Below are 12,560 nucleotides of genomic sequence, written 5' to 3' on the forward strand. Positions count from 1 at the left end.
TTGGGTGAAGGGAATCTGAGTTTTAAATAAAATCCCAAACCTCAAGTAAACAGAAGAACAGTAGTTACTATTATATGAAAATTCAATGAGCTGAGTACTAAGCACAACATTTTTAATCTATATAATTCTCATGCTTTTCCCATGTGCTTTTTCCTCTAAGTTGAATGCCCTTTCCTGCTTTGTCTGGTAACTTATTTTTCATAACCTGCTCTTTGGAAATACTCCTGACATGTGCCATGTCCTCTACTCAAACTGCTAGTATGGGCTGAGGTCTCTTTTTTTATACTCTGCATTCTGTAGTTAGCTTAATTACAGAAGTTCACACATGAAATGAAAAAAAAAAAAAAAAAAAAAAACTTTATTGTCTGATTGTAGACAATACCGAAGACACTATTTAATCAAATTCAGTGACCACCACCAATATACTCTTACCATAATATCTCCATTAATAATTTATTAATTTTGACTGGGCAAAATCTTAGTTTGTTCAGGAAGCTTCATGAGGATTGCAATTTTTGCATTACCATATATCCAAAAATACACATTTTGGGCTTGGATTTTCATAACAGTGGCAGTTGACAAGAGGGTACATCTATTCTTTTTCAATTTAGTAAAAACTATTCTACACTATTTCAGAACCAACTTTAGGTGAAAAAGTCTCAGTCCAGCTTGATTTTTTTCCCCATTGGTTCTTCTTCTATATAACTGTAGGATTCTCTATCCTTTAAGTTTAATTTTACACCAGAAAAGCACATTATTCTTCTATTTTATCTTTATGTTTTCTTTTCTAGAAACACAAACTATGTGAATATTTGATCTGTTGTCTAGTTTCCATACTAACACCTTCGCTGTAATAGTTTTTAGTTTCTGACTATTTTGGCTTCATTTTGTGTGATTTCTTTTCATAAGTCTGATCTCTTTATCACTGGTTTTATTTCCAGTAGTGTTGATTCACTGACTTACTTTTAGTAAGATGCTTTTCACTTTTTAATGGGTCTGCCTTCAGTCTTTTCTTAGCTCTGCCAGCCTATTTTTCATCTAATCTTACAGTTTTTCATCTCTGGTTTCTTATTTCATTGGTACCATAACTTTAGTTTCTTTTAAAATATAGCAAAGTTTTAACTGGAAAAAATCTGCCATTTCCTGGGATAATTCTTCTAAAGCAAGTTTTCATGTGTTCTTACTTGTTTAGTTCATGCCTACCTTTCCCCCATCTACTCCTGATACTTCCTTCTTATTGCTGCCATTTCATTTTTTCAATAGTCTCTACATGGAACCCATGTTCAGTTCATTTTACCTTCTGCTGATTTCTCAGTTTTGAATATGGGTAGTCTTATTCAGGTCTGCTGATTTTCTAGGAAGGGTGGGTAAAAATTTACTTACACTAAAAAGTTTTTATTATAAAAATAATTCAATATCATTCCAGAAATCTCTGAAAGGTCTAAAACAGATAATTTTAATCATCTATAATCTTATCATTCAGAAAAAAGTTCTGTTTACATTTAGGGATATTTATTTTCAGTATTTTCTATGTATATATATTATTTCCAAGAAGAGTAATAGATATACTTACGTTGTATTTTTCCACTCATATTATCCTTGAGCATTATTCTACATTATCACACAATTTTTGAAAATGTCATTCTAAATAACTATATTATTTCCCCTCATGTGACCATACTATAATTTACTTAACAAATCCTCTAAACATGGGAGAGAAAGACATTCCCATCACTGCTTTCTTTTTCCTTTCTTGTTATAGTTATTCCATTTATATTTTTGTATCTATGGAAAAATACGGCTGGGTTTCCAAATAACAAAAAGAAAAAAAAATTAAGGGTAGGAAAGGGAAGGAATTAAATTCAACCTGGCCAATTTTGTTGCCTATTAGCAATGATATATTAAAATATCACAAAAACTAAGGTTTGGGGTTTAAAAAAATGTATAGCTACAAAGATGTCTGAGAACCTTTTGTCACATTCTGTGAGCCTTCCCTTTATACTTTGTGTGTTTTATGCTACATGAAGAAACTATTTTTAGCATCTATTTTTCTTAGCTTCCCTGTTTATATTTTGGTATCTACGTACACCACATTACTTTAGATTCCCAGGTGGAGAAAATACTGCAAATCTACCTTCTCCTCAAATGTAAAATAAGACTATAAAGGGGAAAAAATTATTAACAGCATAAATCTTCAAAAAGTACTTTTTCCTACATCTATAAATATCTCAGAGAAATTAAAATCCTCTGGGAGCCTAAAACTGGTCAAGGAAACAGATGTTTGGATAGCACAGGGAATAAAGTTTGGCACTAACAATAGCTCCCACTGAAGTATATTTCAAAAAGATTGTCTGACTACATCTTCAGAATATTTGAAAATAAATGTTTTTACTCCTCCTTCTTGGTAAGAATTTTTGAGTTTTATGTCTTTAAAAAAATACAGTTCTATCCTTTCTTTGGATATGCTTTTATGGACGGTGAAAAATGTACCTGAGAATTACAGGAATTATATTTGGGCATATGTGCTTCTTTCTGATACTTATCACATTCTGCTTGTTAGAGGTATTTGGGTACATAGTATATACCCAACTAGATTATAAATGACTTGCAAGAAACACAACTTACTTATTACATATTATCCATTATACCTAATGTAGTACTTTGCACATAGTAGGTTCCCAATAAATATTGGTAGAATCATTATTAAATAATTACATTAAAAATTATTAAAATTAACAGTGAAAAAAGTGGCTACTTTATTCTTAATCATATTGTAATGAAGACTATTTTAAACTCTATGCAGTGGTGATATACACAAATATTTAAACGATGTGCCTCAACTTGACATAATTTCATGATAACTTGATGGCAATCACATTTAAATATATTAGAATATTTTTGTAATAATGCTACTCTAAAATAGAAACTTTAATAGCTGGGAAAACATGTTAATGGCCATTAACCGGAAGGAAACAAGGAACATTAAATATTTTTTCAGAAACCAATGTATAAGTTCAAACATTCCACTATAATATTTATGAGCAAACCTCAAATTAACATTCATAAAATGCAAACTATCAAATGTTTCAGCTAGACAATAATTTATACCATATTTTGCAATTTTTCCTGCATACAAATTGATGAATACTATATAAAAAAGATTTCTTTCTTCTTTAGTATCTTTAACTATTACTATAAATATCAAAATAAATTCTATTTGAATGCAAGACCATAGTGATCCTGTAAAAGTCTTTGATTACCAATCAATATGAAGTGATTTTTCTTACCTTCAGGACAGCTATGAATGGGACAAAATTAGCTCTTTGGAGTCCATTTTTATAGAGATCTGAAAGAAAAAATTAGTATTAGCTTTTCACTTAGCCTAAATCATAATGTTAGGTTATATTTTAGCCTAGCAAATAAAGCTTTCTACTGATGAAAAAAATAAAAAAGTGAAGGAGAATAAAAATAACCAAAATTCATCTCTATTCTGGTACTATACAAAATTTATTATGTTCTTAAAAATAGAAAAAATTAACAATCATAGAAAGAACATCAAAAGACCTTCGACCAAATTAGCTTTAAACTATAATAAAATGCAAGCAAAAAATTTGGACAATATCACAAATGATCCTAAATCAATAACTCAACATAAAAAGATGATCTATTTAAAATTATTAATATTTGAACACCTAGATTCTATCAGGAAACAAATTATATCCCCCTTACCTCACTCATAATAAAAGTTCTCAGTACAGAAAACTGTGTAATACAGTGCCTTTTAAGAGAACATACCAGTAGATAGAACTGTGTATGTATTTGTGTCAAAGTTATATATTTGTCATTAAAGTAAATAACATTAGGGACACTCTACTTTAAAAGAAACTACCTAACGACTTACTTGGTGGTCCAGTGGTTAAGAATCTGGCTTCCAATGCAGGGTATGCAGGTTCAATCCCTGGTCGGGGAACTAAGATTCCACATACCACAGGGCAACTAAGCCTGCGTGCCACAACTAGAGAACCTGCATACTGCAATTAGAGAACCTGCATGCCATAACTCTGAGCCCACGTGCTGCGACCACAGAAAAGCCTGTGTGCCACAAAGTGCCTGTGCACTGCAATGAAGACCCAGCGCAGCCAAAATTGAAGGAAAAAAGAAAGAAACTACCTAAAGATTAAAACTCCATTCTTAATAGACTATAAATTTAACATAGTTCTATATCGTAAACAGGTAGTTTTTACTGTCTTAGAATGTTGCTTTATATATGTGCCACGGTATATGTTCATACACATATACACACACATAAGCACACATTATTAAGGACCAGTAAGTAGGAATAAGGAAACAAATTTTAAGCTCTGCATACTTTTTGTTAAAAATGGAGACTTGGAATATTTTTTCAGAAGGTTGAAATTTTATTGCATATTAAACATTCCTTTTAGGAAATTCCCTGGCAGTCCATTGGTTAAGACTCTGTGCTCTCACTGCCGAGGGCCCAAGTTCAATCCCTGGTAGGGGAACTAAGATCCCACAAGCTGCATGCCACAGCCAAAATAAATAAAGCATTCCTTTTAAAAGTCAACTCTATAAAGTAATAAGATTTAAAAAATAAAAAAGTATAAAGATAACAGTAAAGTCTTCCAAGTGATAAAAATTACAAGTTAATGTCTCAATTTTCCTTTTTAAGTATTGCATTATAGGCTCCTTTCTGTATTTTTTTGTTTAAAGAAAATTTAATAACTAAGATTTCAACTGCCACACTTACTTCTGGAAATAAAATATGGTCATTAGAAAACATTTATTCTCTTTAGAAAAATATTCATCATAACATCATTATAGCGGAGAAAGTATTTGCATAAGCTCTTTGGTTAATTAAGGACTACAGGCTTTAAATTCAGTTACATTTAAAATTCTTATTTAGTGATATTACAAAAAGTAAGATAATACTAGCCAGACTGTGAGGATCTCAAAATTCAAAATGAGGTCTTTTTTTCCTATAATCAATATATCAAATGAGTAAAATGGGTAAAATGTAGGAAATGGGTTTAAAGTAAGATGTTTTCATAGTCTTCCCTAATTATAAAGTTGCTAGGGAATGTGCATAAAAATATTGCTATGTGATAAAGAGTCAACGGTCATGACTGCCAGTAAGTAGTAAAAATCAAAAATGAAATAATTTTTAAACACACACAATGTTTACAAGCAGCTCTATCATAACAGCTAGAAACTGTAGCTTTATCTGTAACAGCCAAAGACTGGAAGGAATCCAGATGGCCATCATTAGGTGAATGGACAAATTGTGGCACATCTGCATAGTGAAATAGTACTCAGCAATAAAAAAGACAAACTATTTATGCATACCAAAAAATAGATGGATCTTAATTATACAGAGTAAAAGAAGTAATACCCTCCACCCCTTAAAAAAAGAGTACCAGAATGTGTGATCCCATGTATAAAAACTCTAAAAAAGCTGACTCATCTATAGCAATACAAAGCAAATCAGTTTTCTTAAGAAGGGACAGATTGGGACAGTGATGGTAGGGAGAGATGAAAAAAGGGAGGAAGAACATTGGGGATGTGATGGAAATGTTAATTATATTGATTGTGGTGGTGATTTCACAGATGTATACCTATGTCACTATTATTGTATTGAAAGTAAAAGTGAAAGTGAAGTCGCTCAGTCCTGTCCAACTCTTTGCAACCCCATAGACTGTAGCCTACCAGGCTCCTCCATCCATGGGATTTTCCAGGCAAGAGTACTGGAGTGGATTGCCAGTTCCTTCTCCAGGGGAATCTTCCCAACCCAGGGCTCGAACCCAGGTCTCCTGCATTGTAGACAGACACTTTACCATCTGAGCCACCAGGGAAGTCCTGAATTATTGTATTATTATTGTATCCTTTAAAAACATGCCATTTATTGTATGTCAGTTATGACTTAATAAGCTCTTTGAAAATTTATTAGGGAAAGAAACATACACAACACTAGTGAATATAAAAAAAAAATGAAATGTTACAGAACTAAAACCAAAATATTACACTAATGAAAGTTTATCTATGTTAAGTAACGTTTTGGCTTTTGGTCTTACTCACGAAATCTTTTTGAATGGACATATACAGCACACCCTAAGATGTAGTTTCTGGAGGAGGGCAAGGCAACCCACTCCAGTATTCTTGCCTGGAGAATCCCATGTACAGAGGACCCTGGCAGGCCACAGTCCACGGGGTCGCAGAGTCTGGACACAACTGAAGCAACTTAGCATGCATTCATTCAAGATGTAGTTTAATAGGCATGCACCGTTCAGAAGGTTAATGGCTATGAGAAATGTAAAGGCCCACTTGTAATATTCTTGATTAAAAGATTTCCACCGAGCAAAATTAAAGTACAATAATAATGCCTTTAAATCTTTGAGATTTAAGTTTTAAAGGTTTAACTTTTAAAAAATCAGCCTTTAAAAGGATATATAATTCAAATTTCATGATCTGGGAAGTATTTTCTAAACAAAATTCTAAACAGAATTCATTTGGCTTGAAAACCTTTAGGTTTTTATAGGACACTTAAGTGAAAAAGGACTGTACTCGTTAAACTGAAGAGTTTTTTGCAATTCAAATATTATGCTAATTATCAATACAATAGATACATCTCTTGAAATGTTATTTAGCTACCAGAATTTTTAATATTTAGTTGTTTAATATTATTTTTCTTAGACATAAAGATTTTATAATATATTTAAATCAACATTTGTCATTATTTACTAAATAGCATTTTAAAATTTAACAGAAGTTCTTGCGTACAATTTTTAAATGATCACTAACCAGAGCTAAATGAGCACTTGGTCATATAAGACAGAGTACTGGAATCATGGGACATTCAGTTTTTGAGAATGGTATAAGGACCTCTACATTCTCCACAGTGAATAACTGTAATAATACTTACAGATGAAATACATGCAAAGAGGACTTTTAAAGTAATTACAAGGATCTACATAAATACTTTGGAGATGCCCACAGACATGTAGATCTTTTCCTTAAAATCCACTGTCAAAACGACCAGGATGAATAACACCTATTATATAAGAAATAGGGGTTTTGAGTAAGAAAAACTTTTAAGATAGGTAATTAAAAGGAGTTTTCCTAAAAATTAACATAAAATACTTATATGATTCTATGGAAGCAATCTGATTTACCCTTCCAGGAGATGCTTGTTTTAGTGTAGATTAAAACAAAATGGCATCTTTAGGCCATGTAAGCAGGAAGAGCTACTTGGCTTCTTTTAAAAAATCTAACTGGAGTTCAAACAATATTATACCAAATGTGCAGATATTATAGTGAATTAAATATGTCCATTTGACGGCATATTACAATTCTATAATCAATTCAATGTACATTCGTGTATTCCTATTATTTGCACTGAAATGATTGCTGAGGACAAAAAATAAATAAAAGAAGGAACTAGCATCTGCAGAATACCTAGCAGGAGTCAGGCAATTTGCTAGACATTTCACACAAACAACAATCTTAATATTCCTACACAGCAAATATTTCTACCTCCATTTTACAGACAAAGAAACTGGCTCTAGGATTTTTTAAAATAACTTGCTGATTTCCAGCTAGTAATTAGTATATCTAGAAATTTCAGAGGAAGATCTTTAATGAGGCTAAAACTGATAGATTTTTTCAGAACCACAGCGTAACCAGTTGGACTTGCTGCAGCTGACAGACACAACCACCAATCATAACCATGATACAGGGTATAAAAGGATACAAGGTATAAACATAACATAAAGAATGAGAACTATTCATCTCATCTGGGTTCAAAGGCAGCTTTGCAGGTAACAATGGGACTAGAGTCCCTTGGAAAAATAATCAGGGTGCCACGAAGCAGAAAGAAAGCATGGGTATCCCAGGCTCATGTCAGCTCCCAGGCTCAGTCAAGAGTGAGCCCAGCTCATGACTTTACTTTCTTTTCTATACAATCTACTGCTCAAATCCACATTTTCTAACAAGCTTTCCTTGAATACACTATTGCGGGAAGACTTCAAGAGTGGCATTCCATAATGCTAGTTCTGGTCAGCACAGCTTTATATAAACACTGGACACCAGAATAAAAGGGACAGTTCTCTCTGAGAATAAGAAACGTATGCACTTTGTGCCTGGAAAACAGGAAACTTAAGCATGTATGCACAAGGAGGGGGAACCCAAGCAAAGCCTGGCTCCGATTCCCCAATTGAGGAGATGGGTGAGACTCTAGGGAAGAAAAAGTAGCTAGAGTTCACAGGGCAATCAGTGTACCAGAGAAAAGGGAGCTGCTCAGTGAAAAAGTGCTAAAGACCTGCTGAGGGTCCCAACTGAGTCCCTAGGTGAGTACTGATCAGCATATATGTGTGAGGAAGCTACCTAAAGCCAAGAGAAGAATCGTTTGAAAGTACTCAAGGAAACCATCACTGGGGTGCACACATGGCTAGGAATAGTGGCTATCTCTACTAGACAGACTGGAAAACTTCTAAATATACAGGGTACAGAGCAGAATATTGAGAAGGGATTTATCTCAGTAGCAAGAAAAATTAGTCCTAGACTAAATATGCTCTAGTCCTGCCATACAAAATTTAAAAGCAATAGCTAAAAGAATCAAATTGTAAGAAAGAGAATAGAGCTCAAGAATGTATATAGGGACAAAAAATATCCAATATCCAATCAAGTAAAATTCATATTGTTTGACATCTAATAAAAAACAAAAATTACTGGGCATGCAGGGAAACAGGAAAATGTGGCCCAGAACAAAAAGAAAAAAATCAGTCAACAGAAACAGACCAAGGAATGACACAGATAATAAATTTAGAAGAAAAGAACATTAAAGCAGTTTTGCTATATTCTATGTGTTCAAGCAGCTGGAAGAGCAAGCATATCAAATAAAGAAAATATATATTTTTTAAACTGAAGAATTTTTCAAAATGGAAACTATAATATGTGAGACAAAAAATATGCTGGATGGGAATAACAGCAGATTAGATACTGCAGAAGAAAATATTAGTGAGCTTTAGATCGTAGCAATAGAAAATAGCCAAAGGAAAGGAGAGAAAAAAGAGATACATTACATACAGGAGGATTAGAATGATAGTAACTTCTCATTTGAAACAACACAAGCCAGAACACAGTGGAGCAACATTTTTAAAGGTCAAAAGAAAAGAAACAAATCTGTCAACATATGATTCTACCCTGTACAAAAATATCTCCTTAAGTAGGGACTTTCTGTGACATACAAACGCTGTAAGAATTTATTCCCAAAACACCAAAACCATAAGAAATCGTTTAAAGAAGTCCTCACGGAGAAAAATAATATTGGATGGAACCCTGGAACACATAAAGGAGTAAACAGCACCAGAAATGGCAACTCTGGGCAAATATGAGCCTTTTAAAATTATTATCTAAATCCTTTTAAAAGGTAATAATTTCAAGCTAAAATAATAGCAATATACTGTGGGATTTATAACATGGAAGTAAAGTGTATGGAAACAATGGCACAAAGTTTGGAAGAAGAAAAATGGGTATATACTATGGTAAGTTCTTACACTATACCTGAAACAGTCTAATATCACTTGACGGTAGACTGTGATAAGTTAAGCATATATACTAAAATCTCCAAAGCAAACCATAAAACCTTACATAAAACTCCATAAAAATGAAGTTATAGAGTATATATTCCTTTGTATACTGCTGCTGCTTTAACTCATTCTAATCTTTCTAAAATTTATCCATGTTGTTATGTGCTCATTCCTTCTCATTGCTAGTGTCAATAATTTGTTTAGCAACACACAGATTTAAAAATCTGAAAGAAATGTTAGGGTCATCTACACATTTATTGTTGTTGATGATAATTTACCACATGTATCCTTGGCTAATATTTTGAATGAAAACTGCTTTAGAGAAGTCAGGAAGATGAAATCCTATCCATCAATTCTATGAATAGTCCTATAAATTGAATCCATCTTTTTATTCAAATAATAACTGCCAGCCCCCATTTTAGATATCCTATGACATTTTAAATGCTGCAATTTCCTGTAACAGTGATAACCAGGGTCCAAGGAAAAAGCTCCACAGGATCCTTTTAAAAAAAAAAAACAATGAAAGAGAAACAACAAAATGTTACATAAAATCTTGATTACAAAAATACTACCATCCATACATTTATATATTTACTGCAGTAGGTCAAACACCAATGAAGTAGTTTTTCACACCAGAGTTTCATTTTATACACAGAATCAATGAATGGAAATATCATGACTGGAGTCTTCAATGAGAAAACAAACCTTAGGTACTTTGGGGAATCCCCATACACAAAGACGACCCCAAAGCGTCAGGCAAAAACTAGTGGCAAAGACCTCGACTCTTCGGTTAACTTTTAAAACCATCTATTTCATTATCAACTGTGACAGGCTGAGGCTCAGCCAACAGCTTTCACTTTAGCCCTAAAGGTTGTCTTCGGAGTCTGAAGTGTGTGTGAGTGCTAAGTCTCTTCAGACTCTGTCCAACCGTATGGACTATAGCCTACCAGGCTCCTCTGTCCATGGGATTCTCAAGGCAAGAATAGTGGAGTGGGTTGCTGTGCCTTCCTCCAGAGGATCTTTCTGACCCAGGGATTGAACCTGCATCTCAAGATGTGGAATCAAACCCACATCTCTTATGTCTCGTGCATTGGCAGGTGGGTTCTTTACCACTAGTACCACCTGGGAAGCCCAGTAGTTGTGTATGGATGAGAGTTGGACCATAAAGAAGGCTGAGCGCCGAAGAATTGATGCTTTTGAATGGTGTTGGAGAAGACTCTTGAGAGTCCCTTGGACTGCAAGGAGATCCAACCAGTCAATTGTAAAGGAAATCAAACATTCATTGAAAGGACTGATGCTGAAGCTGAAGCTCCAATACTTTGGCCACCTGATGCAAAGAACTGACTCATTTGAAAAGACCCTGATTCTGAGGAAGATAGAAAGCAGGAAGAGGAGGGGACGACAGAGGATGAGATGGTTGGATGGCATGACCAACTTGATAGACACGAATTTGACCAAGCTCCAGGAATTGGTGATGGACAGGGAAACCTCACATGCTGCAGTCCATGGGGTCGCAAAGAGTTGGACACGACTGAGCAACTGAACTGAACTGAGGTTCTCATAAAGCACTGGCTTTGGGTCTCCTGTGACATATAGCAAATTCCCACTAGCTATCTATTTTACATATGATAATGTATATGTTTCAATGCTACTCTCTCAAATCATGCCATCCTCTCCTTCCCTACTGTGTTCAAAAATCTGTTCTTTATGTCTGCATCTCCTTTGCTGTCCTGCAGGTAGGATTATCAGTACTGTCTTTCTAGATTCCATATATATACATTAATATACAATATTTGTCTTTCTTTCTGACTTACTTCACTCTGTATGATAGGCTGTGGGTTCATCCACCTGATTTGAACTGACTCAAATGCATTCCTTTTTACAGCTAAGTAGTATTCTATTGTGTATATGCACCACAACTTCCTTATTCATTCATCTGTCAATGGACATCTAGATTGCTTCCATGTCCTAGCTATTGTAATAGTGCTGCAATCAACCTTGGGGTACTTGTGTCTTTTTCAATTATGGTTTTCTCAGGGTATATGCCCAGTAGTAGTACTGCTGGGTCATACAGTAGTTTTACTCCTAGTTTTTTAAGGAATCTCCATACTGGCACTTTCAATTTGCATTCCCACTAACAATACAAGCATAGTCCCTTTTCTCCACACCCTCTCCAGCACATATTCTTTGTAGATTGTTTGATAATGGCCATTCTGACTGGTATGAGATGATACTTCATTGTAGTTTTGATTTGCATCTCTCTGATAATGAGCAACGTTGAGCATCTTTTCATGTGTTTATTAACTATCTGTATGTCTTCTTTGGAGAAATGTCTGTTTAGGTCTTCCACCTATTTTTTGATGGGATTGTTTTCTGGTATTGAGCTGCATGAGATGCTTGTATATTTTGGAGATTAACCCTTTATTAGTTGTTTCATTTGCTATTACTTTTTCCCATTCTGAGGGTTGTCTTTTTACCTTGCTTAGTTTCCTTCATTGTGCAAAATCTCATATGTTTAATTAGACCCCATTTGTTTATTTTTGTTTTAATTTCCATTACTCTGGGGCTTCCCTGGTGGCTCAGAGGTTAAAGCGTCTACCTCCAATGCAGGAGACCGGGGTTCGATCCCTGGGTCAGGAAGATCCCCTGGAGAAGGAAATGGCACCCGACTCCAGTATTCTTGCCTGGAGAATCCCATGGGTGGAGAAGTCTGGTAGGCTACAGTCCATGGGGTCGCAAAGAGTCAGACACGACTGAGGGACTTCACTTTCATTTCACTTTCCATTACTCTAGGATATGGGTCATAAAGGATCTTGCTGTGATTTATGTCAGTGTTCTGCCTATGCCTTCTTCTAAGAGTTTTACAGTTCCTGGCCTTATATTTAGGTCTTTAATCCGTTTTGACTTTACTTTTATGTACAGTGTTAGGAAGTGTTCTAATTTCATTCTTTTACACGT

The 12,560-nt window shown here is 34.4% G+C and overlaps 1 protein-coding gene across 1 annotated transcript in view; it reads right to left on the reverse strand.

Annotated features, from left to right (window-relative positions):
- AFG1L (AFG1 like ATPase) overlaps positions 1-12,560 on the reverse strand; it is a 194,900-nt gene that overhangs the window by 100,340 nt on the left and 82,000 nt on the right. Inside the window, exon 7 of the mRNA XM_027551271.1 lies at positions 3,288-3,346. Coding sequence (XP_027407072.1) covers positions 3,288-3,346 — 59 coding nt within the window. The remainder of the gene's footprint in view (positions 1-3,287; positions 3,347-12,560) is intronic.

This window comes from Bos indicus x Bos taurus, chromosome 9 (assembly GCF_003369695.1).
Source record: "Bos indicus x Bos taurus breed Angus x Brahman F1 hybrid chromosome 9, Bos_hybrid_MaternalHap_v2.0, whole genome shotgun sequence".
Taxonomy (NCBI): domain Eukaryota; kingdom Metazoa; phylum Chordata; class Mammalia; order Artiodactyla; family Bovidae; genus Bos; species Bos indicus x Bos taurus.